The sequence below is a fragment of the Chiloscyllium plagiosum genome, unplaced genomic scaffold (assembly GCF_037043375.1).
Source record: "Chiloscyllium plagiosum isolate Xiang-an unplaced genomic scaffold, Cpla_swu_hap1 HiC_scaffold_14, whole genome shotgun sequence".
NCBI lineage: Eukaryota > Metazoa > Chordata > Chondrichthyes > Orectolobiformes > Hemiscylliidae > Chiloscyllium > Chiloscyllium plagiosum.
Genome location: NW_028270152.1, coordinates 30,775,188 through 30,802,898, shown reverse-complemented (window position 1 = coordinate 30,802,898; position 27,711 = coordinate 30,775,188). Strand labels below are relative to the sequence as shown.

Genomic DNA, 27,711 nt, shown 5'->3' with positions numbered 1-27,711 from the left:
ACTATTGACCAATGTGATCGCCTTTATGAAATTGGCTGCTGACTAACTACAGCATACATTGTGTATTAGTCAGCCTTTTCAGGCAAAATCTTTAAAAGGACCATTTGGCAGAAGTTTTAAAAGGATCATTTGGAAATAAGACTATTTTTACTTACTTAAATGTGCAACCTGAAGGCTCAGCTTATTTGGAGAACTAGAGATAAAGTTATCATAAATCCTTTCACATCCACCCCAGCATCCCCAAACCCTGCCTCTCCATTACGTCCAGTGTTAGTATGCTCCCTGACCCTGAAAGGAATATTACACACAAAGGGAATATCCTGGCAATGTCAGATTCCTAGCCATCTTCCAAGTTCTCCAAAATCTAGGAATATCCCAAATTTGTGGAAATAATTTGACATAACTCATAAGCATTTGAGCTGAAGGAAGAGGCTGAATTGGCTGGGGTGTTTCCCCTGGTGTGTCATATGCTGAGGGGTGATGCTGAGAGGCTTATAAAATCATGAGGGACACGGATGAGGTAAATATACAAGGTCTTTTCCCTGGAGTGGGGAGTCCAGAACTAGAGGACATAGTTTTAGGGTGAGAGGGGAAAGATTTAAAAGGAACCTAAGGGGTAACTTTTTCACACCAAGAATGGTGTGCGTATAGAATAAGCGTATGGACGAAGTGGTGGAGGCTAGTAAAATTACAAAATTTAAAAGGCATTTGGATGGGTATATGAATTGGAATGGTTTAGAGGGACATGAGCCAAGTGCTAGCAAATGGGACTAGATTAATTTAAGAAATCTGGTCGGCATGGAAGAGTTGGATTGAAAGGTCTGATTCCATGCTGTACATCTCTATGACTCTATAAATATTCTGATTCATCAAGATTAATACAGTTAGAGTACAGTTAATCTTCATGAATAGGTATTTTCCAGCATTTTTCTTTACAAGTTCATGATACAGGCTTAAATCCTGCCAAATACAATATACTGTCACCTGTGATGCAATAACACAAGTATAACACAACTCCCTCCCCATATAGAAAGGGATTTGCCAAACACATTTTTTTTATTAAATAAGAGTCCTTTTAATAATATCTTTCATGACTTATATCAAAAGAAGTTTGATTTTGCTCAATAGATTTACTTTTCTGCTTGTTGAACAGATCATTGGTTGGTAAAAGGTATATTTTTATGTCTGCTTTTGAAACCAAACACGATTTATCAGCTGCTACATTAAACATCTTTTATTTTGCAGTGTATTAATGTGAAATGATAAAACCACAGTGACCCCTTGGTGCTACAATGAAGCATTGCACTTCCTTGTATCCTGTTGCCATTTTCCCATCTACAAAATCAGATTTAATATTCATGGAAATTGTTCCTCTCTGCTCCCCATTCTGATAATTGAAATTTTTAAAAAAACATGTTGGCAGCAAACAGTTCAAAGGTAGTTTGATTGCTTGCAGCCAGCGTTGATGTCAGCTGTTCCAATACAAACCAATCTATAAATGAAAGCCTCAAACTGATGTTAGGGTCTTTAGACACAAGTGCAAAGGACCTAACATATGTTTCAGATGTGGGACCTAAACATAGATGCCTGTTTTTCAGTACCAACATGTCAGGTGGGTACATTTACAATCAGATTTACAATACACTCGCTACCCATCATGTCGGAGATTTCACTTGAAAAATGGGTGCTGTGTAGCTGAATTTATAGACCAGACATTTTGCAGGCATTTCTATTTCGTTCTTCCAATGAAGCTTATATATCTTTAATAAATGAATTCAAGCCAATATTAAAATGAGTTAATGGACAATAAATGATCCAGTCAGTGACACGCACATTATGTGAATGAATATATATGCGCTAAATATAAAGCCAATTTATCTTAAATGCTAATTGAAAATGCTGCTGTTACCATCATATCTTGAGGTTCCAGAAGTTTGAAGTATTCACACTTTTAGTTTCAAATGCTGAAGCTTTATTAAGTGTGTATCTCACAGCACTCTATGTCACTAGTGAACTGATATACCATTGCTCAGCACCCTGACTGCAATATAGAAATGAATTATATGGCATTCTGGGAATATATAAATTTAATAAGAAGAAAGTTCCAACAGCACACTGTCACTCTGAATCCTGCCCATTGCCATTTTGCACGTTGATTTTTACAAGGGAACATCAGTTACTTGTCTTAACCAGGTGGACACCATTACATTTTGCAAACCTAGAACCCTGGTTGCATATAGACTGAACAATAGACATTGTAACCAAGTCTCCCTAAAGATACTAACAAAATGATACAAGAAATGTCACATTCTATTTTCTCATAGGATGAGTGAGGAATGTGTACGTGGATCGAGTGAAAACATTCAGGCTGCTGAAAGGCAGTGTGATGCCTGCTTGGAAGTTGGCACTCAATATTGGAAAAGGAAAATTTTATGCCTTCCCAGAACTGACAAGCTGCAGTAAGGCAGCTAGAGATCAAATTTAAACCTTTTACTCTCATATTTTTAGTTACTTTTTCTCAGTCCCTTATTATTTTTATCATACCTATCACCCTACCATTCACTGCTGGCAGTTAAAATCATTTCTTATATGCTGTCAATAGTTCATTACGTATCTTCTAAAATCCAGAGATAAATAGTCTATGAGAATACTTCCCTTGCTTTATAAGACGAAGCTAATTTAAATTATCTTCTTTCCTCTGTTCAGTTTAATATTTTAAGGCCCAGTATGTATGATTTTATAACAATAGAGAATAGAACTTTTTATTCATCTGCTCAATCATTAAAACTACTTAAATTCTCATTATATAATTTGTGTTCCCTTTCAATTATTTATGATCTTTAAATTTAGATAATTTATTTCCTTATTAATGCCCTTCTTGAACATTGAGAGAAACACATATTCCAACTCACTGACTTATCTTCTCTAAATTCAGGAGCTTCATATTCCAATAATTGTAAGGGGTCATAATGTGGCCTTGATATAATGTGGTCAGGACTGCAGCCTGCAAGCATGTTGTACATTTGTGCTGCACAGAGTGAACCAACATTGATGTATTTGTGAGAGGCCAACTCATTTAGATTTTAATTAGAGACCTCATAGCACATGACACTTTAGGCATACACAATGGGGCAAAATGGGTGTGATATCAGGAGCAGCAATCTGTCAAGGCTTTAAACATTTCCTGGAGAAATGCCTGCAAGTGGCGAACTGTAACTTGAGATTTGAACAAAAACACGGTTCAAAGATCACGAAGCAAAGCATCTTTAATCCAGTGACATTGAGTCTTCACAAACATAAGAGCAAATCAGGAAGTATTTGCATGGAATGAAGCCTGTAGTCTACATCCTATTGTGGAATTCTTTGCTGGTTTGCTCCTTCTTCGCATTAGCCATCCTTCCCCAGAAGCATACCTTTTTCCAGAGAGGACCACCGAATGCTCCAGCTGCCCTCCCTCATGACATGCTGGTGGAAGTCCAGGCACAACTGCTCAAGCTCCCCTGCTTAGTGTCACCCCTCAACATTGCCACCTACTGCTGAAGATTCCATTACATACTTTCCTGCTTGAAACTTGTCTTGAAAACTACACAAAGCACAGAGTGACTATTTCTAAACAATTGCACCATAATGGCTAGAATGTTGGTGTCCATATTAGTGGCAGTATATTCTTCTTGCCGCACTAATCTGGGCAAATGGTAAGAGTTGAGATATATCCAGCAAACATAGAAAGTGCTGGAGAAACACTGCAGGTCTGGCAGTATCTATGGAAAAAGAAACAGAGTTAACATTTTGAGTCCAGTATGATTCTTCATTAGAACTTCAAAGAAAGATAACAGTGATTTTTCACTATTAACCTCCTTACCTCCATCCCTAATAAAGCATTCAACAAGATTTTACATGATAGATTGGTTAGTAAGGTTAGATCACATGGGATCCAAGGGAGCTACCAAAGGGATACAAAATTGATTTGAAGGTAGGAGACAGAGGGTGATGGTAGAGGATTGCTTTTTGTACTGGAGGCAGTGTGCCACAAGGATTACTGCTGGGTCCGCTGCTTTTTGTCATTTATATAAATGATTTGGGTGTGAATATAGGAGGTATGATTAGTGAGTTTGCACATGGCATCAAAATAAGCAGTATAATAATGGTGAAGATTAGAAAGGCCAATTTTGATGGTATTAGGCAAGAACTTTCAAAAGCGGATTGGGGACAAATGTTCACAGGTAAAGGGATGGCTGGTAAATGGGAAGCCTTCAGAAATGAGATGAGAATCCAGAAAAAGTATATTCCTGTGAGGGTGAAAGGAAAGGCTGGTAGGTATAGGGAATGCTGGACGACTAAAGAAATTGAGGGTTTGGTTAAAGAAAAGAAGAAATCATATGATAGGATAGATCGAGTGAATCCTTAGAAGAGTATAAAAGTTGTAGGAGTGTACTTAAGAGGTAAATCAGGAGGGCAAAAAGGGGACATGAGATAGCTTTGGCAAATAGAGTTAAGGAGAATCCAGAGGGTTTTTACAAATACATCAAGGACAAAAGGGTAACTAGGGAGAGAATAGGGCCCCTCAAAGATCAGCAAAGCAGCCTTTGTGTGGAGCTGCAGGAGATGGGGGAACTACTAAATGAGTATTTTGCATCAGTATTTACTGTGGAAAAGGACATGGAAGATATAGAATGTAGGGAAATAGATGGTGACATCTTGAAAAATGTCCATATTACAGAAGAGGAAGTGCTGGATGTCTTGAAACAAATAAAATTGGATAAATCCCCAGGTCCTGATCAGGTATACCCAAGAACTCTATGGGAAGCTAGGGAAATGATTGCTGGGCCTCTTACTGAGATACTTGTATAATCAATAGTCACAGGTGAGGTGCTGGAAGACTGGAGGTTGGCTAACGTGGTGCCACTGTTTAAGAAAGGTGGTAAAGACAAGCCAGGGAACTATAGACCAGTGAGCCTGACGTCGGTGGTGGGCAAGTTGTTGGAGGGAATCCTGAGAGACAGGATGTACATGTATTTGGAAAGACAAGGACTGATTAGGGATACTCAACATGGCTTTGTGCATGGGAAATCATGTCTCACAAACTTGATTGAGTTTTTTGAAGAAGTAACAAAGAGGAATGATGAGGGCAGAGCAGTAGATGTGATCTATATGGACTTCAGTAAGGCATTCGACAAGGTTCCCCATGGGAGACTGGTTAGCAAGGTTAGATCTCATGGAATATAGGGAGAACTAGCCATTTGGATGCAGAACTGGCTCAAAACTGGCTTAAATACTGAAAGAATAGAGCAAGCTCTAATAAAAGCTAGAGACAGAATTTCAAGGTTGTTTTTCAGACTGGAGGCCTGTGACGAGTGGAGTGCCAGAAGGATCGGTGCTGGGTCCACTACTTTTCATCATTTATATAAATGATTTGGATGTGAGCATAAGAGGTATAGATAGTAAGTTTGCAGATAACACCAAAATTGGAGGTGTAGTGGACAGCAAACAAGGTAACCTCAGATTACAACGGGATCTTGATCAGATGGGCCATTGGGCTGAGAAGTGGTAAATGGAGTTTAATTCAGATTAATGCGAGGTGCTGCATTTTGAGAAAGCAAATCTTAGCAGGACATATACACTTAATGGTAAGATCCTTGCTGAACAAAGACACCTTGGAGTGCAGGTTCATAGCTCCTTGAAAGTGGAGTCGCAGGTAGATAGGATAGTGAAGAAGACATTTGGTATGCTTTCCTTTCTTGGTCAGAGTATTGAGTACAGGAGTTGGGAGGTCATATTACGGCTGTACAGGACATTGGTTAGGCCACTGTTGGAATATTGCGTGCAATTCTGGTCTCCCTCCTATTGGAAAGATGTTGTGAAACTTGAAAGAGTTCAGGAAAGATTTCAAAGGATGTTGCTAGGGTGGGAGGATTTGAGCTATGGGGAGAGGCTGAACAGGCTGGGGCTGTTTTCCCTGAAGCGTCAGAGGCTGAGGGGTGACTTGATAGAAGTTTACAAAATTATGAGGGACATGGATAGGATAAATAGACAAAGTCGTTTCCCTGGGGCGGGGGAGTCCAGAATTAGAGTACATAGGTTTAGGGTGAGAAGGGAAAGATATAAAAGAAACCTAAGGGGAAACATTTTCACGCAGAGAGTGGTATGTGTATGGAATGAGCTGCCAGACGAGGTGGTGGAGGCTGGTACAATTGCAACATTTAAAAGCCATTTAGATGGGTATATGAATAGGAAGGGTTTGGAGGGATATGGGCTGGGTTCTGACAAGTGGGACTAGATTGGGTTAGGATGTCTGGTCGGCATGGACTGGTTGGACCGAAGGATCTGTTTCCATGCTGTACATCTCTATGACTCTATGACTATATCAGCCTTCCTTCCCCCAAAGCCACCCTTTCATGGGTCCATTCAACCACTGCTGCCATCACTACCTGTTGCTGAGGGTTCCATTACACAACCAATGCAAACATTTGCATTAAAAGTAATAGCTTAAATACTGAAAGAATAGAGCAAGCTCTAATAAAAGCTAGAGACAGAATTTCAAGGATGGTAATTGTAGTGATTGGAACCAGCTGGATGTTATTGACTATGAGATCCTTGATTGGGGTTGTTAACCTGGGCCAATCAGAGAGCCCTAGCTGACAGATATAAACAGGGGATCCCCTTTTTGATTTCCTTAAAAACCTTCTCCTCTGTTTTTGGCTGCACTTCAGTCCCACGCTCCTGATCTTTGGGCACCCGGTACGGAGGAAGGAGGGCAGGTCTGAAGATCTCCTCGTGGTTCTGCTCCTGGGCCTGGCCAAACTGGCCATCAACAGGTCCAGGCAGCGGGCCGTGGAGGGGGTCGTTAGGGCCGACTGCCTGCCCCTCTTCCGCGGTTATGTTAGAGCCCGGGTGTCCTTGGAGAAGGAGCACGCGGTGTCCACCAACACCCTGGAGTTGTTCAGGGAGAGGTGGGCGCCGCAGGGAGTGGAGTGCATCATTTCTCCCTCCAACTCTATTTTGATTTAGTCCCTACCCTCCCCTTCACTGTTTTGATCACACAGCACTGTCCTTTGATGTGAAGGGCAGCGCTTGTCACTGGCCACCCGGGTGTTTTCCTATCTTCCTGGTGGTGGAAATTGAATAAAGATTGGTGCACTTTGTGTCTTTCACTGTGTCTCACACCTGCACAAAAAAAAAAAAAAAAACACAGTCGCGTTCCTGGTGGTGGAAATTGAATAAAGATTGGTGCACTTTGTGTCTTCCACTGTGTCTCACACCTGCACACACACACCATGGGTGCTGGGGGAAAAAAATAATAATAAGCACTACCGCAGTTAGGTGGTAGTGTGGGGGTTAAAATAAATAAATAAATAAATAAATAATAAAAAATAAAAAAAAAATAAACAGGGGATTCAGAGAGTCTCCTGACTTCAGGGGCTGACTCTGAGTTGGCTGGTCTCAGTCAGTGTACTGTGCACGAGTAAATAAATGGTGACTTGGTGATGAGATACCAACCTCCGTGCAGTTACTTCAGCAATAGTTGAAGGAATTATTATGGTTGCGGTTCACTAGAACCATAAATAGAACATAAGGTAAATGGAGGGTGAACTTGACCAGGGAATACTTTATTGTGAATCTTTTCAGCTCCACAGTCTTAGACTGTCCCTCTAGCTCCTGCCTCTGGGTTCCTGTCCTGCTCTCTTAAAAGAGTAACATACACCCAGCTACATTTTTAACAGAGTGAATACAGGATATTGTACTTATGCATTCCTGGATACATTTTACCAGAAGCACTGACTGCACGCCAAGAAACCTCCCTGCTCTAGTGGAGCCGGTTTCCCTCTATAATGTAAAGTCAACTCACTTAAGTAAATTTATGGTGTTCCTAGAACATGGTGCAGCCCACACTGAGAACACCTCAGTGCAAGGCTCTTAATTTAAAATACCAGGAACTAGCCAAGAACTAATAGCTTTCCAGCAAGAGTCGCCATCCTTCCAGAAGGCAGGAGGAAAGGCAGGCTATTTGTTTAGTGAGCTTCATAAGGATTTTGGAAAGAGATGGGCATAAATTAAGAGGAGGTGCAATTGCAGAGTTCACTAAAATGTAGAGCTGTTTCTGTCTATTTGCCTTGGTAAAATTGATGAATGAAATAACCTGGCCAAGCAAGGAATCTTTGACCCCTAAGATGCAATTGAGCACTGTATTTTGGAAGATTTATCTCAGAGATCTGGTTGTTGATTCAGTGGCAGAAAAGGTCAAATTTGTAAATACCTTCAATGTCACTAATGGAGCCAATATTTCTAGATTTACTTTGCTAGGTTTGGGTTTATAGGTATATACTTATTTGTGATGTCAATTAGAATTGAAGTGGACCAATCATAAAAAGAAGATACAAAAGGGATCAAAATATTTAGTCCCATTTGTCAATTTCAGTATTTATCTCCCACATGGGAAGACAGTTCTAATCACAGCTACTTGCTCTATACCTATATACCTTAAGCTTTTTATTTTAATCCACTTAACTTCAAATCTATTTTGCATTATAAATTTGAATATTGACTTGCCAAGAAGTGAATATCATTAATACACAGCTCCAGACATCTTTAATTGTACACCCAATAGACAGACATTGTTCAATCCTGTTGTCAGCAGCCTGTTGGTAAAGGATAAAAGCATTTCTTGATACCTCCCAGTGCCCCATCACACTCTCTGATCCCACCCCATGTCCCCTCACATTTTCCTATGCCCCAGCATGGTCCTCAATACCACCTGTATAGCCCCACACAAAACCATATCCTCCACATTTCCCACGCCATCAGTCTCTAACAATTCCAAACAAAATTTTGACTTCAAACTTACTGTCATTGATACTGGATCAAAGTCAATAATCTCACATTTCCCCACATTATGCCATGTCTGCCACCTGTTGCTCACTTCCTTAATCTCTCTATATCTCTTTGCACTTTGCTCGCAAAATTGGCCTTTGCATTTTTTGGAGATATTCTCAGTTTTGATCATAAGTTCTGTTTGCTGTCGTTCATATGACTCTTTTTAAATAAGCATTATTCAAGAGAATGGTCCAAAGCCACATTTTCACAAGCAACTATGAATTGGCTTTCACCCTTGTACCACATCAGCAAATATTGAAGAAATGGATAAACAAATACAAATTTAAAAAGTTGAATGTGGACAAAGAAAGGATCACTATTCCAAACAAGGCTGGGGAAAAGACAAGTAGGAGGCCATCTCCACCCTAGAAACGTTTGTACAGTTACTCCAAGTATTTCTTTCATTTTAGTGCATTTAATATGCTTGCCTTGTCACACTGCATGTCAAATTCATTCTTTATCAGAAGCATGGAGAACCATTTATAGCAAGTAAATGTTAATTATAAATTGCCTTTAGCCTCCTTTATTCAAATAAAATTGCTCAGAACAAGGTTTCAAATGAATCATTGGAGTTTTGAAACACATATATATAGATATGAAACAGGAAATATGACCTGGGATGATATGTGAAAGTTTACAAAGTAATTTCCGTTCTGGTTTCTGGAAAAGTGGATAATGTCCTGTTTACTCATTTTGAGACAAACAGTCCTTTGTCTGCTTTCTTCACTTGCTACTCAGTCTTGAGACTTCATTGACCATCAAGTCAAATAAAAAAGGTAAGAAATAAAATTTAATACGGATGGTGATTGTGAACTTATTTAAATTCCTAACATAGTTTACGAATAGGCTGTTGGTGAACTGAGATTTGTTTCATTAAAAGAAAAAGATTTGGTAGATGGTAAATATGTAGCTTGAAAGTTAATTTTGTTGATTGAACCTAAACATGAAAAATAGGAGCAGGGGCAAATGGTACACTCCTTCAAGCAAATTGAGAAGCAAAATTTCTTATTCTTCCAGGAAGATGTTTTTGCCTCAGACTTTCTCAGTTTCTCTCCTGTTTTTTTCTGGAAGTGATCATTCATACTGCATAAAACAGCAGGAAAACCTCCAGAACCATGTCCAAATAATTATTCTTCATTTGTAAAATTGTGGTGTGCCATTCATTAAAATACTAAGCCATCTGTATTTCTGATTATATTTCTATTAAAATTGTGTAGCAAATTTCTTTAAAATTCAGTCAAACACTAGTTTGAGTCCTGTAAACAATAGACATAGAGCAGTGTTTCCCTTTCATCACTATGCTTTACAAAATGTGGTCTCTTTAAAGAAACATAGAACCTATCACAAGTGTTCAATCTGAGGAACTTCAAGTCTTGTTATAATCCTTTGGTTTCCCTTACAATGTATTTTACCCTGCAACAACTTTCTAGCAAGTAATTCAACTAATCAGAAAAGGTTAGCACTGTTGCCTCACAACACCAGGCTCCCAGGTACGATTCCAGCCTCGGGCGACTGTTTGCATGGAGTTTGCACATTCTCCCGTGTCTGCGTGGGTTTCCTCTGGGTGCTTCGGTTTCCTCCCATTGTCCAAAGATGTGCAGCCTAGGTAAATTGCCCATAGATTTAGGTGCATTAGTCAGAGGGAAATAAGTCTGGGTGAGTTACTCTTTGGAGGGTTGATGTGGACTGGTTGGGTCGAAGGGCATGTTTCTGCACTGTAGGGAATCTAATCTATAAATTACTGTCATTTATTTCACAGCTGTCAATATTATGAAGAGTAAGTCATAGTCATTATTTGTTACCCATCTCCTAGCACTAACAAAATTGTGCAAATTGAATTGGAAGTGTAAACACTATGCACTCAAACCATACTTGATAATTACATCAAAAAACAGGACAATGAAAAAAGAATTAGTCCTTTATTACAATAGTAACATAATAGTAAGAGACATTCATCTTGCACAAATGTAGCAGGCATTTTGAGAGATGCGGCAATTTAGTACTCTAATAGTTTTTTCTATATATATATATATTAATACAATGGTGCATAATTATAAAAAGCTAACTTCAATGTTTGCTTAACGTGAGCCAAGCACACCTGAGACCTCAGTAACTAATTGGTGCTCCCTGTTTCAAGATTGAGAATGTGGTGCTGGAAAAGCACAGCAGGTCAGGCAGCATCCATAGAGCAGGAGAATTGACGTTTCGGGCATAAGCCCTTCATCAGGACACCTTGGATGCTGCCTGACTTGCTGTGCTTTTCCAGCACGACACTCTCGACTCTAATCCTCAGCATCTGCAGTCCTCATTTGCTCCCTCTTTCAAGGCAATTATTTACATATATACATTGTGGACCAGGTTTTGCTTGTTGTTTGGGAAGGAGAGCAGTTTCATTACTCTGAATGCTTGTAGTCTCACAATTCATAGATACTAATGGGGATTTTTACAAGTTTTTAAATGTTTCTTTCATTGTGGCCAATAACAAGCCCTGACCCTGTTTGTCACTGGACAACATTTTCAGTGAAGGATGCAGAGGGGCATATGAGGGACAAAATGAGGCTTACCTAAAATGAAGTGTCAACCTTGTGAAGATACATCACAGGAAGACTTGTGTGCCAAACAGCGATAAACAGAGCTCAGTGATTACACAAACCCAGCATTTTTTTCTACCGCATCCAGTCATGATAAGTCATGAACCATTAAACACTCACTAGAGCAGGCAGCTCCACAAATACCCTAATTCACATATTGAGGATCTTAACACATCAGTGCAACTGACAAGATTAAAGCATTTGCATTTATCTCTAGCCAGGAATACTGAGAGAACTATCTGTCTCAGCCTCCACCTGCAGTCTCCAGCATCACAGATGCCAGTCTTTAGCCAATTCAGTTCACTCCATGCAATGTTGAGAACTAGCTAAAGGCAATGGATATTTCAAAGTCCATTGATCCCGACAACATTATGGCAATAGTACTGATGACTGTGCTCCACAACTAGCAATGTCCTTAGTCAAGCTGATACAATTCAGCTAGAACACATGATATCTACCCAACAATGTGGAAAACTGTCCAGATATGTTCTGTCCATAAAAAGTGGGACAAATTGAACCCAGCCAATTATGACTTCATCTGTCTAATCTCAATGTTAAACAAAAATGTGATGGACGGTCCCATCAAACATCACATACTTAATAATAACTGCTCACTGATGCTTCATTTGGATGTGACGGTCTACTCAGCTCATGATCTCATTACAATCTTGGTCCAAACACGGTGAAAAAGGTGAACTGAAGCAGGGAAATGAGGGTGACTGCCTTTGACATTTAACAGACTGTGACATCAAGGGCCCGCGCAAAACCGGAGTCAATAGGAATTGGGGAAAAGCTCTGCACTGTTAGGAGTCATAGCTGACACAAAAGAAGATGGCTATGATTGTTGTAAGGCTGATATCTCAGCTCCAGAACATCTCTGCAGGAGTTCCTCAGGGTAGTGTTCTAGGCCCAATCATCTTCAGCTGCTTCATCAATGATCTTCCCTCCATCATAAAGGCAGAAGGTTCTTGAATGATTGCAGAATGTACAGCATTGTTTGTGACTCCTCAGATACTGAAGCAGCCTGTGTCTAAATGCAACAAGAACTGGACAACATTCAAATTTGAACTGATGAGCAACAAGTAACATACACATCACCCAACAGCTGGGCAATCACCATATCCAACAAGAGAGATTCTAATTGTTGCACCTCCAATGGCCTTACCATCACTGAAACTCTCACTATCAATCTCATGTTGTCTAAGATTTGAATGGGACTAGACAATCTAGAAGCGCAAGAATAACACATAGATTGAATCACTCCAACCTGAAAGTTCCACACCAAGACACTTAACATCTTTACTCGGATATCATTGTTCTTTTGAGTCAAGACCCTGAAGTTCTGTCCCTAACAGCAAAGTGGGTATAACTACAGCAAATGAACTGTAGCAGTTCAAGAAAACAGCTCACCAGTAGCTTTTCAAAAACAATTAAGATTGAGTAATGTTTCCTGGCTCCGTCAGCAATGCCCACATCTCATGAATGAATAAAAACATGTTGGCTGGCCACACATCTTCAAATTCTGATGGAGACAGCCAATGGAGAGACCAAGTCCATGTTCAGTATCTAATTAAGGACAGAAGATGGATTCCTTAGCTGGGACACCCAACTGAAGGATCAGACATGCTGGATGGCTAGCAACTCCATCATGACAGCTAGCCATAGCTAGAGCATGCCAGGGACTGGAAGGATTTTGTAACATGAAGATAGTCTCAAAGCCTTCTTAAAATTTAATTATAAGGTTGACCACAGTCACGATTGTAGAAGGGAATCCCCTTCACAGGATTACTTGTGACTGTGGCTTTCTCATCTCACTAGTTCTGTGATGGGTGGGATTGAGCACAATGCCTCAGAGTGACCTGCCACAAGTGAATTGCCTCCAGGTGCCCTGACAGACACCAGTCTCAGCTAGGAGACCAATTCTAACATCAGAGAAATCCCAGGAACTTACCCCAGTTGGTTCATTAATTGGTTAGATTGGCTGCCCACCATTATTTCATTGGTATCTCCCACTTCAAGACCATTTGGATTTGCAAACTCTTCAGTGAGCTTACCAAGGCTCTACTTTCAATTTTGATTCTGATCTCACTTCCAATCAAACTGTGACTGTGATGCAATTCTGCCCTCATTATGAAGGTTACTGCTTCTGATGGGAATATTTCCCAATAAGGGAATTAACATCTTCCAGAAGTAGATAGAAGGAAAAAATAAATGAATGCTACTTATCTGTTTTTGTTTATTAATATTTTCTTTTTATTTTACCACAGCACAAATGTTGCTCTCTGGTGGGTTCGCATTCCTTTTCTTGCTCAATTTGCCAAGTGTAAAATTATGTCCAATATCCTGCCAATGCGCCACACTCAATGACCTGGGCCTCAAAGTTGACTGCAGCTCAAAGCACCTGAAGGAAGTTCCTGTTCTCCCTGAAAACACAGTTGAACTTTACCTACAAAATAATGATTTAACCACAGTTGCTCCAGGCATGTTTGACAAGCTTCAGAAACTGAGGAAGGTCAACCTGTCAAACAACCCTTGGAATTGTGATTGCCATATCACATATCTCAAACACTGGCTGGAAGACCATCAACTCAATGCTAATGCATCAGTTCTTTGTTCAACTCCTGTTTTACTTAATGGTAAACAAATATTGAAACTAACAGGGAATGAGTATGCTGCCTGTACTAACCATGAATCGATTCAGTGTAAATTGTTTCTTTACAGAGATATTTGGCTGGCTAGTGCACTTTTGCTTGTTCTTATTTTGTTGCTGTGTACAATTTACATTGCAAAACACTTGAACTTCTGGGCTTTTATGACAGGTTCTTACTTTCTGTCAGAAAGTCTCAAAGTAGATTAAAGAGTAATAGAAAAATCTTTGAATAAACAAATTTGATTATCAGTGCATTCCTTCAATGTTTTCCCTCATATTCCTTTCTAAGCAGTACTATTACTGAAAGACCCCCATAAATCCAAGAGACATAAAACCAGTCTTTTGACAATTAAATATTGCAAAAATGGAAGAGGTAATTCTCAAATCAACGGAAATTAAGAACCATGAGAATTGTAAAATAGATTGCTATCACTTGTATTACACCATTGCGCAAAGTGAACACTGCACCCTTACTCTCCCACCCCTAATTATTTTTAGATTTTCTTCACTTTTTGTTAAGTCTCTGCCTGATAGCATGAGTAACAAATTGTTTACTGACACAATATTAGTCGCTTTTGCTGATCCATAAAATCCAGCTCTGTATGACTCTCCAGTCACATTGTAAAGTTCTCTAGTTCTGTGATCACAGACTATGTTACATAATCTACTAACTGCATAAACTCAAACCACTTCCAATTTCACTAATCTAATTTATGCTCTTTCTCAATCACCCTTTTCCTATGTATTAAAATTCATCTTACAATTTAAAATGTACTCCCAGGTTGTAGTGTGTAATATAGATTCACACTTATGATTTTAATGTAGCATGGAGTTGGTTTTATATATATCGAATGTTCAAAAAATGGTATGTGACTGAGCAGAACTGAAAAAAAGGAAAATAATGAATGTCAAATAAACATTGCATGCTTTTTCACTATTGTTAAATGTCACCTGAATGTTTTGAAATTAATATGTCACTGCTGTTGATGTCATGTTAATAGAAAAATACAATTGTATTACAGCTGTGAAGAAATAAAGGTTTTATAATACCAGTTTTTTTCCAAATGCCTGTCATTTGTAAACAAAAGAATGTATTGGATTGTTTCTTGCTCTATTAACTGTTAATCACACTTTTTATTTAAACAATGAAATAATGATGGCTCATGTTGTCTCTTTAGAAAAGACATCTTTGTAATGATACAATAAAACTGTTCATTCATTTACTATAGCCAGTAAATGTTTCATCCAATTCTCAATTTCCATCAACAACCAAAGAATCCTGGCTTTGCCTCCCTTTCTTCTACCTTGTTGGAATGTAACCAGCCTGTAGGTGTAACATACCCTCTCTAAATGTCAATCATTGTTTCATTACAGCCTTCCTTGTCAATCGTTAGTTCCTTTTATCCTGGTTAGATCCTCTCTCATCTCTTAGTCTTCTTCCAATTCAGACATTTACTTTAGATTGTTCTTTTCACTTCTCCATTACTAATTTAACTTTATGACACAATGGTCGTTCTTATCCAAGCACATCCCAACATACACTTGAAAGTGAATCCCAAGGACGATGTTGCCTGCTGCTATCAGACCTAAGTGCATCTCTTCTGGGCTGGAAATGAACTTGGGGTGAGAAGGAAAGGATCCAAATGGCATCGTGCAATTCTGAGGTCTGTCACTTCCACCTCAGTTCTCAGCACCAGATTTGAGCAATATTTCTATCTACTTGAAGCTAGGACAGATTGGTCAAGGGAACACACTACAGGCTTTACTCTACTATAATAAAGATCACTATTTGGGCAATTGAAGTTCCTCAATGGACAAATTTTAATGCCCTCCCCAAGATGTGTTTGGAGGCAAGACGACTGTTTGATTCAGGGGGGAATGGTTTGGTGATTCTGCTGCCTTCCCACCTTCCCCTGGACAAGTTCAAGATTAGGGTCTTCCTCCCCACAGATCAGTTGAGGATCTTAAGGACCACCACTGGTTGCTTTTGCCAGCACCCTACTCTGCGTGTCCTTCACTCACAGGCAGTATGCGCGTAATCAAACTGTGCAACATCAGGAAGAGGGTGGTCCACAGAACATCAGCCCTCTTCTCTTGCTTTTGGCTCTGCTCTCCCCTTATCCTCCTTGTTTCTGAGCACCTGCCATGACTCAATTCTCCCCGTACTCATTCTGTCTAGGGACCCATAGTCAATCCTTTCTGCAGAACCCAGCATTGACAATACTGGAGCAATGGTGTTCCCTCCTGTGCAATTGTTTGCCCATTGTCCATAGTTTGGCCTGTACTCTTTTAAGGTGTCTTCACTATCAGAAATGTCCAATGTTGTTTTGAGTCATGGCTGAAATCAAATACAAGAATAGGTTCTCCTAGAGCTGTCAAGTGAATAAATTATCTGTAAGTAAGGGTTTCAGTTTGTGAAAACTTACAGTTTATGAGTGTTTGGTTAGAAATCAACATTGGCTATTCAAAGCTGAGAAAGCCTAAGATTTCAGTTGTGTGAGCCAAAGAAAAGCCTCTCGTTCATAGGCCCAGGACTAGAAAGAAACAGTTAAGTCAATCTACAAATATATAGAGAAATAACCTTTCTCTGGATTTTGACTAACTGTAAAGTGATGGTTTTGGGGAATCGGCTTTTGGTTTGCCAAATGTTTGAAATCTTTTAAAGCTTATGTGCAGACATCTTGGCTTGTTTAATGTTATTTTTCTATTGTGCAATTAGTTTCTATTTTATCATTAAATCCAAAGCAACAGCCTGTTGTGCTCTTCTTTCAGTGAAGATTACCATGTTATTTTTTTAAAAAAGACAGAATATGACCTATCAAGCCAGATTTCATTCTGGGATCTGACTTGTCCAGTAGTAACAACCCTTACATAGTCCGTAAGTAATGATTTATTGTTAATGATGTATGATTAATGATGTAAGTAATGATTTAGTGCACTTTCACAATAGAGGTAAAAAGGACATTTTTCTATCAGAGAATCACAGTATCCCTACAGTATGGGACTGTACTGCAGGAGTTCCTCAGGGTAGTATCTAAGCCCCAACTATCTTTAGCTGCTTCATCAATGACCTTCCCTCTATCTTAAAGACAGAGTGGTGATTTTTACCAATGATTGCACTATGTTCACTACCATTTGCAACTCCTCAGACATTCATGCAGTCTGTGTTCAAATGCAACAAGATCTTGACAATATCCAAACTTCATCTAACAAGTGACAAGTAACATTCATGCCACACAAATGTCAAGCTATGACCATTACCAATAAGAGGCAATCTAACCACCACCCCTTCAAATTCCCCTCCAAGTCACTCACCATCCTGACTTACCATTCCTTTACTGTTGCTGGGTCAACATCCTGGAATTCCCTCCCTAAGCACATTGTGGGTCAACCCATGGCAGGCAGACTGCAGCAGTTCAAAAAGGCAGCTCAGTACCACCTTTGCAAAGCAACTAGGGACGGGGGATAGATGTTGGACAAGCCAGTGACACCCACAGCCCACAAAATGAATTTGAAAATAGTTCAGCGGTCTTCTCTGTTCCACCAGCATGAGTGCCACACTCTTCTCTCTGCTATATCACACTTACTCTATCTCTTGCACACTCTCCTCCCTCTCTACTCGCTCACGCAGCCACCTCCCTCCAAGGCTCATGCTGTACCAGTCTTACTGTTTACTGCAACATCTTCCTGCACTCACTCTCAGACCCCCTAACCAGGCAAATTGTTTACATAGAGGGTGGTTCACATGTGGAATGAACATCCTGAGGAAGTGATGGATGTAGGTACAATTACAACATTTAAAAGATGTTCGACAAGTACATGAATAGGAAAGGTTTGGAGGGATATGGGCCAGGAGCAGGCAGGTGGGACTAGTTTAGTTTGGGATTATGTTTGTCATGGACTGTTTGAACTGAACAGTCTGTTTCTGTGCTGTATAACTCTATAACTCTATGACTCTGACAATGCCAACTCTGCATAGCCTCTGCGTTGCCTGCTCAGTCCCTCTGAACACCTCACCACCATGTGCACCAGTACTACCAGATGGGCTTGACACTTCTAGCTCACTCTATCCCTCCCTTGATCTCATTCGAGGAGATGACAGTCCAGGACTAGGCCCAGCCAGGAGAAGGGGAGGCCAACATCAGATTCCTCACTCCCCCTCATAGAGAGAATCATGTTCTCATGGCTGATCACAATTTTTATGGCTTCCTGAAACACCTGGCTGATTCTGCCTGGAGCCTGAACTAGCCAGTGGAAGGTTATGAGAGGAAAACCGATGGAGCAGAAAAGGGGCTGTAAATCTACCAACTTAATTTTAATTCTGCTGTGTCATAGGAGTTTAAATTTCTCCTTTCATTTTTTTTAAGACAGTATATTATTATGTTTCACCATTGTGGTTTTGACTAAATCATCCTTATTAATCTTTCTTTAAAAAATGGATCCACCGACAATCTCAAAAATCTAAACACTCGAGTGAAATTCCTGAATCTAAATTTTGGCTCAAGTTGTACTTGTGTCACCTCTAGAGGATGACTTTTGTTGGGAGTGGTTTGAAACAAGAGAAAATCATCATTCAAGAGGATTCTTGAGCACAATATCTTCACTGGCAAACCAACCAAGGATTCTAATGGATAGGATCTTCAAAACTATATATGATTAACTACATCCACAGCAATTCCAACTGCACATGACAATGTGTGGATAAGGATTAACTTGAGAATGATAAATGAATAAGGAAAACAGTCTGCCATATTTCTTGGAATAAGTAACAATATGTTGATTTTAAGAATAGATTTCTCTGTGAAGCTGTTCCTTATGTTATGTTTGAAGTCCAAGAATCATGTATCTCTCTGTTCCTGCTTGAAATCCATCATAGCTTTTTGCTGCTTGTTCTAATTTCTTTTCAACCTCTGCATGACAATTTCATATGTATACTTATTACTAGATAAGCAGAGTACTTGGCCAACCAATAATTTAGGCACTTTTAAAGTTTTTTTGTTGTCTTTTATATTAATGATAGAAAAACAAAACATGTTAGCCCTCATATTTTAATCCTGATAATAAAATGTAACTGCGGTTCAAGCTATTTCTTAAAACTTGGGGGTTGTTTAGCGTGTTAGTTAAGTAATTGTTATCTTCTCAAAACATTTGGTTTCCCTTCCATCATGTGACGTGCTTAGCATAACCACATGTTGAAGTACTGCAGCTGCCTAATCGTATTAGTGATTAAAAAATCCAACTGTCATTAGAGTAACTCTTAGTTATTTGTATCTGGTCACGTAGACATATGACTGTGCACAACTAATTGAACCTACTGCTTTGTGCTGATCTGGAAATACCACTGAGAAGCGGGTGTCGACTGTTGGGGAGATGTCAGTTCTTCTGCTTCTGAAACATGCAGCATAGTATTTCGAAAACTTCACAAGTTTAAATAAAATATAAAGGTAGGTTATATTAATTTTCTGAAGGTTGAGCTATTGTTGAAATTGTCATTTATGGATTATCATTACTCTAATTTAGGTTTTGAAAGAGAAAGTTTAATTTGATGTTGACATTAAATAGCTAGTTTAGCCCATTTACATTATAGATTATACATCTATTTACTAAAGAATATGTTGAACTGCAAGAAAATTAAGACTTGGAAATTCAAGGTTGCCTTTGTCTGGCAAGTGTGAGGTTCTGGGTTCAATTCCTCGACCTGAAAAGCCTTCAACATTTGTTTTTTTTGCCTCATCCATCATGCAGAATAACTGCAAAGTCCAATAGGCAACTCATAAACATGTGTCTGTGTAATAATCTCACCCCTTGCATCACTCGCTTTGTCAGCACAGCTCACTGCCAGATAGTTTTACCAAGGAAGGTAAAGGAAACCCTGGCCTTCTGTCAAATATTGCCATTTTCATACTTTTCAACATCTGTTACTAGAAAAGTTAATAGTTTGTTAGTTTCCATTAAATTAGTATTTCTTTACCTATGTGGATTTAAAAAATGCTAACTGTTGCCTCAGTGACTCAGCAAACTTATCAAGTAAGCAAGCTACCAGATAGCTGGGAAGTCTCACAGCGAAATTGGTTTGTACTAAGTTCAGTGATCGCTGTGGGAGTGGTAGAAAAAATAATAATTAGTTTTCCTTGAGGTAAGCAAATAAGACAGTACACCAAGCAACAAATGTTGCTGCTAAGGACATTTATGGTTTGAGATGAGCAATTGCAACTTTTCAAATATTGAAATTTCTTTTTGGTATGTTAAAAAAAAAGCCACATACAGTAATAACATTGTTTGATACGGATTTCCAATTTTCAACACCCAGTTAGAAAAGTAATTCATGGATAGACAGGTCTAATTTATAAAGTACTTACAGATGAAGAAGACAATTTCCACCACCTTTATTTATCCATTCTGAACAGTCCAGAAGATTCAAAAATGGTCAAGGTTCAAAATAATTGCAGCTTCACCCCATTCTCCAAATTCTGAATTGTCAAACACAATTTTTGGATGTAAGTGGATATCAGAGCTGGCAAAAAGAGATGCAAAACAGAATGACCAAATAGCATTTTCACTAATTTGGATATATTATCCTTAAGGAAAAACAGCAAAGCAAACAAAGTTGCCAGGGTTGGAGGGTATGCGCTATAAGGAGAAGCTGAGGGATGACCTTACAGAGGTTTATAAAATCATAAAAGGCATGGATAGGGTAAATAGATAAGATGTTTTCCCTGGGGTGGGTTTAGGGTGAGAGGGGATAAATTTAAAAGGGACCTTAGGGGCAACTTTTTCACACAGAGGGTGATGCATGTATGGAATGAGCTGCCAGAAGAAGTGGTGGAGGCTGGTACAATTACATCATTTAAAAGGCATCTGTCTGAGTATATGAACAGGAAGCGTTTAGAGGGATATGGGCCAAATGCTGGCAAATGGGACTAGATTAGGTTGGATATCTGGTCGGCATGGATGAGTTGGACTGTTTCCATGCTGCACATTCCTATGATTCTATCACTCTAAGTCTTCCAAACATATTTTTAACTTACTCTTTTGGTGGCAGCTGTTCCCCTGAAAATATTGTTTGGAAGGTACAAATGAACCAGGTTTGGAAAGGGCCACAAAATAAGTATTAAAGCTGATTAAAGATCTTATAATGCAGTGGTAGAATCCCTACCACTAGACCGAAAGGCTGGGTTCAAATCCTACTTGTCATAGAAGTGTGGCAAAACATGTCTAAACAGGTTGATTAAAAATATTATAACCCTATTTTGCACAGGCAATAGGTCTAGCTTCAGTTTAAAGCAGGTACCCTGATCTTTTTAGTTTGCCACACAGTCCTAACACATGGTGAGAGTATACTCAATGCAGAATTGTTCAGCATTTGTCTCTTACTTGAAAAATGGGTGCTGCCCAATCTAATTTCTTGTCCTTATGCCTTATACCCAAAGCATAATTGGCAGTAAATAATACAGATGGTTACTGCTGACATGCAGTAGCTCATTTAATGTCTAAGTTAATTCAATTTGTCCATAATTGTCACTTCCAAACTAGAAAACCTCAGAATCAATGAACGGGATTTAGCTTATTGAGAAATACACTGACTATGGAGCTCTACTATGTGACAAGTATTATCTTCTATTAACAACAATAATGTGTATTTGTACAGCACATTCAAACTAATAAAATGTCCCAAAGGCACTTCGTAAGAATGTTATATAGAAAACTTGCCACCAAGTCACTGAAGAAGGTATTAGAGGAGAGGAGGTAGCTTTTAAGGAGCCTTTTAAGAAAGGAAAGAAATGTTTAGAGGTAAAGAACTTTAGGGAAACAATTCCAGAGTTTACAGCTTTGTCAGCTGAAGGCACTCATAGAAATGGCAGCGCTATTAAGGATGCTGAAGAGGCTAGAATTAGAGGAGGACAGATATCATGGAGGCTGGTCTGACCGAAGGTAATTACAAAGTTACAAAGGGGTAGGCCATGAAAGGATTTTAAAATAAGAATGTGCATTTTAAAATCAAGTGTTTACTCAACTGAGAACCAAGAAAATGGTCAGAGAGCATGAGTGATTCGTGAACAGGTGCAGGCTAGAGCACAGGCATCAGAATTTTGGATGTCCGAAGGTTCACAGATGGAAGAATTTGGGAGGCCAGCCAGAATTGTGCTGAAATAATCAAGTCTAAAAACAACAAAGTGTGGATGAGGGATCCAGCATCAGATGAATTGAGATTAGGAAAGCATGAGATATGTAATGGAGATGGGAATATGCAGTCTTATTGATGGCTTAGGTAAGTGTTTGGAAGTACATCCCAGAGTCAAGTATGTCATCAAGGTTGTAACCAGTCTGATTCAGCCTCAGACAGTTGTCATGAGAGGAAACAATTTGAGGCAAGGGAGCAGAAATTCTAACAGGACCACAGACAAGGCTTTTGATCTTCCTAATAGTTATTGAAGAAAAATTCAGCTCATCTTGTACTAGATATTAGACTCGCAGTTTGGCAATTTAAATACAGTTGAGAAATTGTGAGAGACGATGGTGACGTAGCAGATATATTGAAAATGACGCAGTGCTTTTGGATGATGTTGCCAAAGTGCAACACATAGATAGGAAATAGCAGGGAGTCAAGGCTACATCCTTGTAGACTTAAGAGATTACCAAGCCAGAAAGTGAAGAAAAGTGATTCTCTACTGTCATCAGATATATAAGAATGGAATTGAGCAAGTGTACTCCAATGAAGGTGAACAATATTAGAAGGATACTGGAAGAGGATGTAATGGCAAACCATGTTTATGGTGGCACGATGGCTCAGTGATTAGCACTGGTCCTTCATAGTGCCAGGGACCTTGGTTCGATTCCTGCCTTGGGTGACTGTCAGTGTGGAGTTTACACATTCTTCTCGTGGCTGTGTGAGTTTCCTCTGGGTGCTCAGGTTTCCTCCCACAGTCCAAAGGTGTGCAGATTAGGTGGATTGGCCATGCTAAGTTGCCCAGAGTGTCCAGGGATGTATAGGTTGCATGGGTTAGCCATGGGCAATGCAGGATTACAGGGATAGTGGGGCCTGGGTGGGATGCTGTTCGGAGGGGCAGTGTGACCTCAGTAGGCTGAATGGCTTGCTTCCACTCTGTAGGGATTCTATGATGATATCAAATGCTGCAGGCTGGACAGGAGGGAAAGGTTATCTTTGTGACAGTCACAACAGGATTATATTTGTGACTTTGATAGGGAAATAAACAGTAGATTACAAAACACTGGAACTGACTTTGTGTTGCATAAGATCAGAAGAAGGTAAGTCCAAATTGTTCAGTTTATTTTTGATAACTTGACATATAACAAATTTGTTCTTCTCAGAAATCTGCATATAGATGAAGTTCTTTGTATTATTTAATGTAAATACTGTTTGCTGACATCATTCTTTCTCTTTGATTTATTTATTTTTAGGATGTTGGTTTCCCCAGGATTAGCCATGCTATTTCTCCTGAGGTCTTCAAATGCTGAATTATGTCCAGAATTCTGCATGTGTGAATCTGCTTCTCAGGGTATGAAAATTAACTGCAGCTCCAGAGGTCTACAAGAATTACCATTTATTCCAGAAAATACAACAGAGCTTTATTTACACAACAACATACTAACTACAGTTGCTCCAGGAGCCTTTGACAAATTGCAGAATCTGAAGGCCATTAGCCTCCATAACAACATCTGGAACTGTGATTGCCATATTGCATACCTCAAACAGTGGCTGCAGAACCCACCAACAACAGTTCAATCTAATGTCACCTGTTCCACACCTATTTCTATTAGTAAGAAGCCTGTGGCAGAACTAAGAGGACACGAATATTCAAGGTGTCATTCCTATAATCAATATCAATGCCGTGATGTATACTTCAAAAGCATCGCTCTTTGTCTTCTCCTTCTGCTTCTCTTCCTTCTGATGTTGTATTCATTCAACAGTGTCAAATCAAAAATTTACATGTTTGCTCCAAATTTTGCACATAAAGAATCTGATCTTACTCCTTTAATAGAGCAAAGAATGGCAACAAGATGTGAACAGAATAAGAGGAATTGGGAGATGTCAGAACTTTGAGTCTGGTATTGAATGGTCAAATGATGAGTTAATAGACAAACCTTTTGTCTGAGACAGTATGGAAATTTTGCAAGATATTATGTAAACTGCATGCAAAGCATAACATTAAATTACACTGAGACAATTGTGACATATGTGCTGATATCTTAATCTGAAATCTGCATATTTTCTTTTAGACAAATATTGTGCTGTGATGGATAATGTCATAGAGTCATAGAGATGTACAGCATGGAAGCAGACCCTCCTATCCAACTCATCCATGCTGACCAGATATCCCAACCCAATCCAGTCCTACCTGCCCACACCCGGCCCATATCCCCCTAAAGCCTTCCTATTCATTTACCCATCTAGATGCCTTTTAAATGTTCAATTGTACGAGCTTGCACCACTTCCTCTGGCAGCTCATTCCACACACACACCACCCTTAAGTCTCTTTTATATCTTTCCCCTCTCACCCTAAACCCATGCTTTCTAGTTCTGGACTCCCTTACCCCAGGGAAATGCCCTTGTCTGTTTACCCTATCTATGGCCCTCATGATTTTATAAACCTCTATAAGGTCACCCCTCAACCTCTGACGTTCCAGGGAAAACAGCCCTAGCCTATTCAACGTCTTGCTATAGCTCAAATCATCCAACCCTGGCAACATCCTTGTTAATCTTTTCTGAACCCTTTCAAATTTCACAACATCTTTCTAATAGGAAGGAGACCAAAATTACAAGCAATATTCCAAAAGTGGCCTAACCAATGTCCTGTACAGCCGCAACATGACCTCCCAACTCCTATACTCAATACTCTGACCAATAAAGAAAAGCATACCAAACGCCTTCTTCACTATCCTATCAAACTGCGACTCTACTTTCAAGAAGCTATGAACCTGCACTCCAAGGCCTCTTTGGTCAGCAACACTCCCTAGGACCTTACCATTAAGTATATAAGTCCTGCTAAGATTTGCTTTCTCAAAATCATCAACTCGCATTTATCTAAATTAAACTCTACCTGCCACTCCTCAGCCCATTGGCTCATCTAATCAAAATACCGGTGTATTCCAAGGTAAGCTTCTTTGCTGTCCAACTTTGGTGTCATCTGCAGACTTACTTACTATACCTCTTATGCTCACATCCAAATCATTTATATAAATGATGAAAAGTAGAGGACCCAGCACCGATTCTTGTGGCACTCCACTAGTCACAGGTCTCCAGTCTGAAAAACAACCCTCCACCACCACCCTCTGTCTTCTCCATTTGAGCCAGTTTTGTATCCAAATGGCTAGTTCTCTCTGTATTCCATGAGATCTAACATTGCTAACCAGTCTCCCATGGGGCACCTTGTCGAACGCCTTACTAAAGTCCATATAGATCACATCTACCGCTTTGCCCTCATCAATCCTCTTTGTTACTTCTTCAACAAACTCAGTCAAGTTTGTGAGACATGATTTCCCATGCACAAAGCCATGTTGAGTATCCCTAATCAGTCCTTGCCTTTCCAAATACATGTACATTCTGTCTCTCAAGATTCCCTCCAACAACTTGCCCACCACCGACGTCAGGCTCACTGATCAATAATTCCCTGGCTTGTCCTTACCACCTTTCTTAAATAGTGGCACCACATTAGCCAACCTCCAGTCTTCCGGCACCTCACCTGTGACTATCGATGATATAAATATCTCAGCAAAAGGCCCAGTAATCACTTCCCTATGGTACACTTGATCAAGTCCTGAGGATTATCCACATCCAGCACTTCCTCCTCTGTAATATGGACATTTTTCAAGATGTCACCATCTATTTCCCTGCATTCTATACCTTCCATGTCCTTTTCCACAGAAAACACTCCCTGCTCCTGAGCTAGAATCTTCACGTACACATACCACTTTGGGACTTGATGGTCATGACAGATGTAATCATAATGCAGCCAAACCAATTGTTATTCAGCCTGCAAATCTTTCCAGTATGCCTTTGGTGTGAGGTAAGTGCAGGAGAGTCTCCTGGTCAGCCAACATCTTTCAAGTGGCATCTGTAGTCCAGTAGCCTCCTCATGAGCAAGATTTTGACATCTCCACGTCAACCATCCTCTGTGATTCAAGGGACTAGTAATAAGAAGAATAGCTTTTGTTCATTTTTTGGGACGTAAGCATGTAGGAGAAAGTGGGGGCTGCAGATGCTGGAGAATCAAAATCAAGAGGTGTGGCGCTGGAAAAGCACAGCAGTCAGGCAGCATCCGAGGAGCAGGAGAGTCCACATTTTGGGCATAAGACCTTCATCACGACTGTAGAGGGGAAGGGGGCTGAGAGATAAATGGGGTGGAGTTTGGTCTTGAGGGAATATAAGTGGAATGGCAATAGATGAATGCAGGTGGGGAGGGTGCAGCAGATAGGTGGGAAGGAAGATGGACAGGTAGGACAGGTCAAGGGGGCAGTGCTGAGTTGTACGGTTGGATCTGGGATGAGTTAGGGATAGGAGAGCTTTGGAAACTGGCAAAGTCAATGTTGATGCCATGTGGTTGGTGGGTCCCGAGGTGGAAGATGAGGTGTTCTTCATCCAATTGGTGGTTGGCTTTGATTTGGCAATGGGGAAGGTCCAGGATTTGCATGTTCTCAGCGAAGTGTGAGGGGGAGTTGAAGTGGTTGGCCACAGGACATTGGGGTTGTCAGGTGCGTGCGTGCCAGAAATGTTCCCTGAATCACTCTGCAAGTTAGCATACTGTCTCCCCGATATAGAGGAGACCACATCGAGAGCAATGGATGCAGTAAACAAGGTGGGTGGAATTGCAGGAAACAATCCTTTGGGGCTTTGGATGGCAGTGAGGGATGAGGTGTGAGTGCAGGTTTTACACCTCGTGTGGCAGCAGGAGCAAGGTGTACAGGGTGGGTTGGTGGGGGTTGTGGACCTAATGAGGGAGTCACGGATGGAACAGTCTCTGCAGAACATGGATAGGGGTGAAGAAGAGTTGGAGACTTTAGCCCAATTAATCAAGGATCACAAACACACAGATTGGATCGAAAACTGACAAGGATTTATTTAATAAACAGTGATATCGCAGAAGAGACTTAACCCCACTGAAACAGTCACTGACAGGCTGTTCAAAAGGAACCATAGCTTCTTCTCCAAACAGAGAATACAGTGGAGTTTTATACCCTTACAACAATGAAGGGTGAGTTATGAGACAATGGTGTGAGTTGTACAACAAAGAGAAATAAAGTTCATTCATTGAAAAGATTAAAGTGTCTGGTGTCTGACAATGAGTTTCTTAATTGACTCGGGAGATTCCGATCCTTTTCTGGAGTAGGTGTTAGTGGGTTTCATCCTTGTATCACTGTGTTCGTATTGTTGAAGGGGCAAGTGGAGTACTTTTGGTGCCTCCTATGAAGGCTTGACTCCGAGTGGGAGCAGCTGTGCTCTAAGGACATCAGAGGTGCTGGGCTACTGTGGAGTGGGAGGCTCATTATCAGTTAATCTGAAGATGTATATTCTAGTCTGGGCTGGATGAGTCATATCCTGAGGTATGTGTGATTTCTGGGGCGGTTGGTTTGGCCAATTTG

The 27,711-nt window shown here is 40.0% G+C and overlaps 2 protein-coding genes across 2 annotated transcripts; both read left to right on the top strand.

The window, feature by feature from the left end:
- The first annotated feature begins 9,541 nt into the window (after positions 1–9,541).
- On the top strand, positions 9,542–15,271 carry LOC148147946 (platelet glycoprotein IX-like). The gene is made up of 2 exons (XM_087994259.1): positions 9,542–9,647; positions 13,730–15,271. The coding sequence occupies exon 2, from the start codon at positions 13,735–13,737 to the stop codon at positions 14,317–14,319; it is 585 nt and encodes a 194-aa protein (XP_087850385.1). The 5' UTR covers positions 9,542–9,647; positions 13,730–13,734; the 3' UTR covers positions 14,320–15,271.
- A 4,124-nt stretch (positions 15,272–19,395) lies between these two features.
- LOC122558972 (platelet glycoprotein IX-like) lies at positions 19,396–24,305 on the top strand. The gene is made up of 2 exons (XM_087994258.1): positions 19,396–19,556; positions 23,533–24,305. The coding sequence occupies exon 2, from the start codon at positions 23,534–23,536 to the stop codon at positions 24,173–24,175; it is 642 nt and encodes a 213-aa protein (XP_087850384.1). The 5' UTR covers positions 19,396–19,556; position 23,533; the 3' UTR covers positions 24,176–24,305.
- The last annotated feature ends 3,406 nt before the right edge of the window (positions 24,306–27,711 follow it).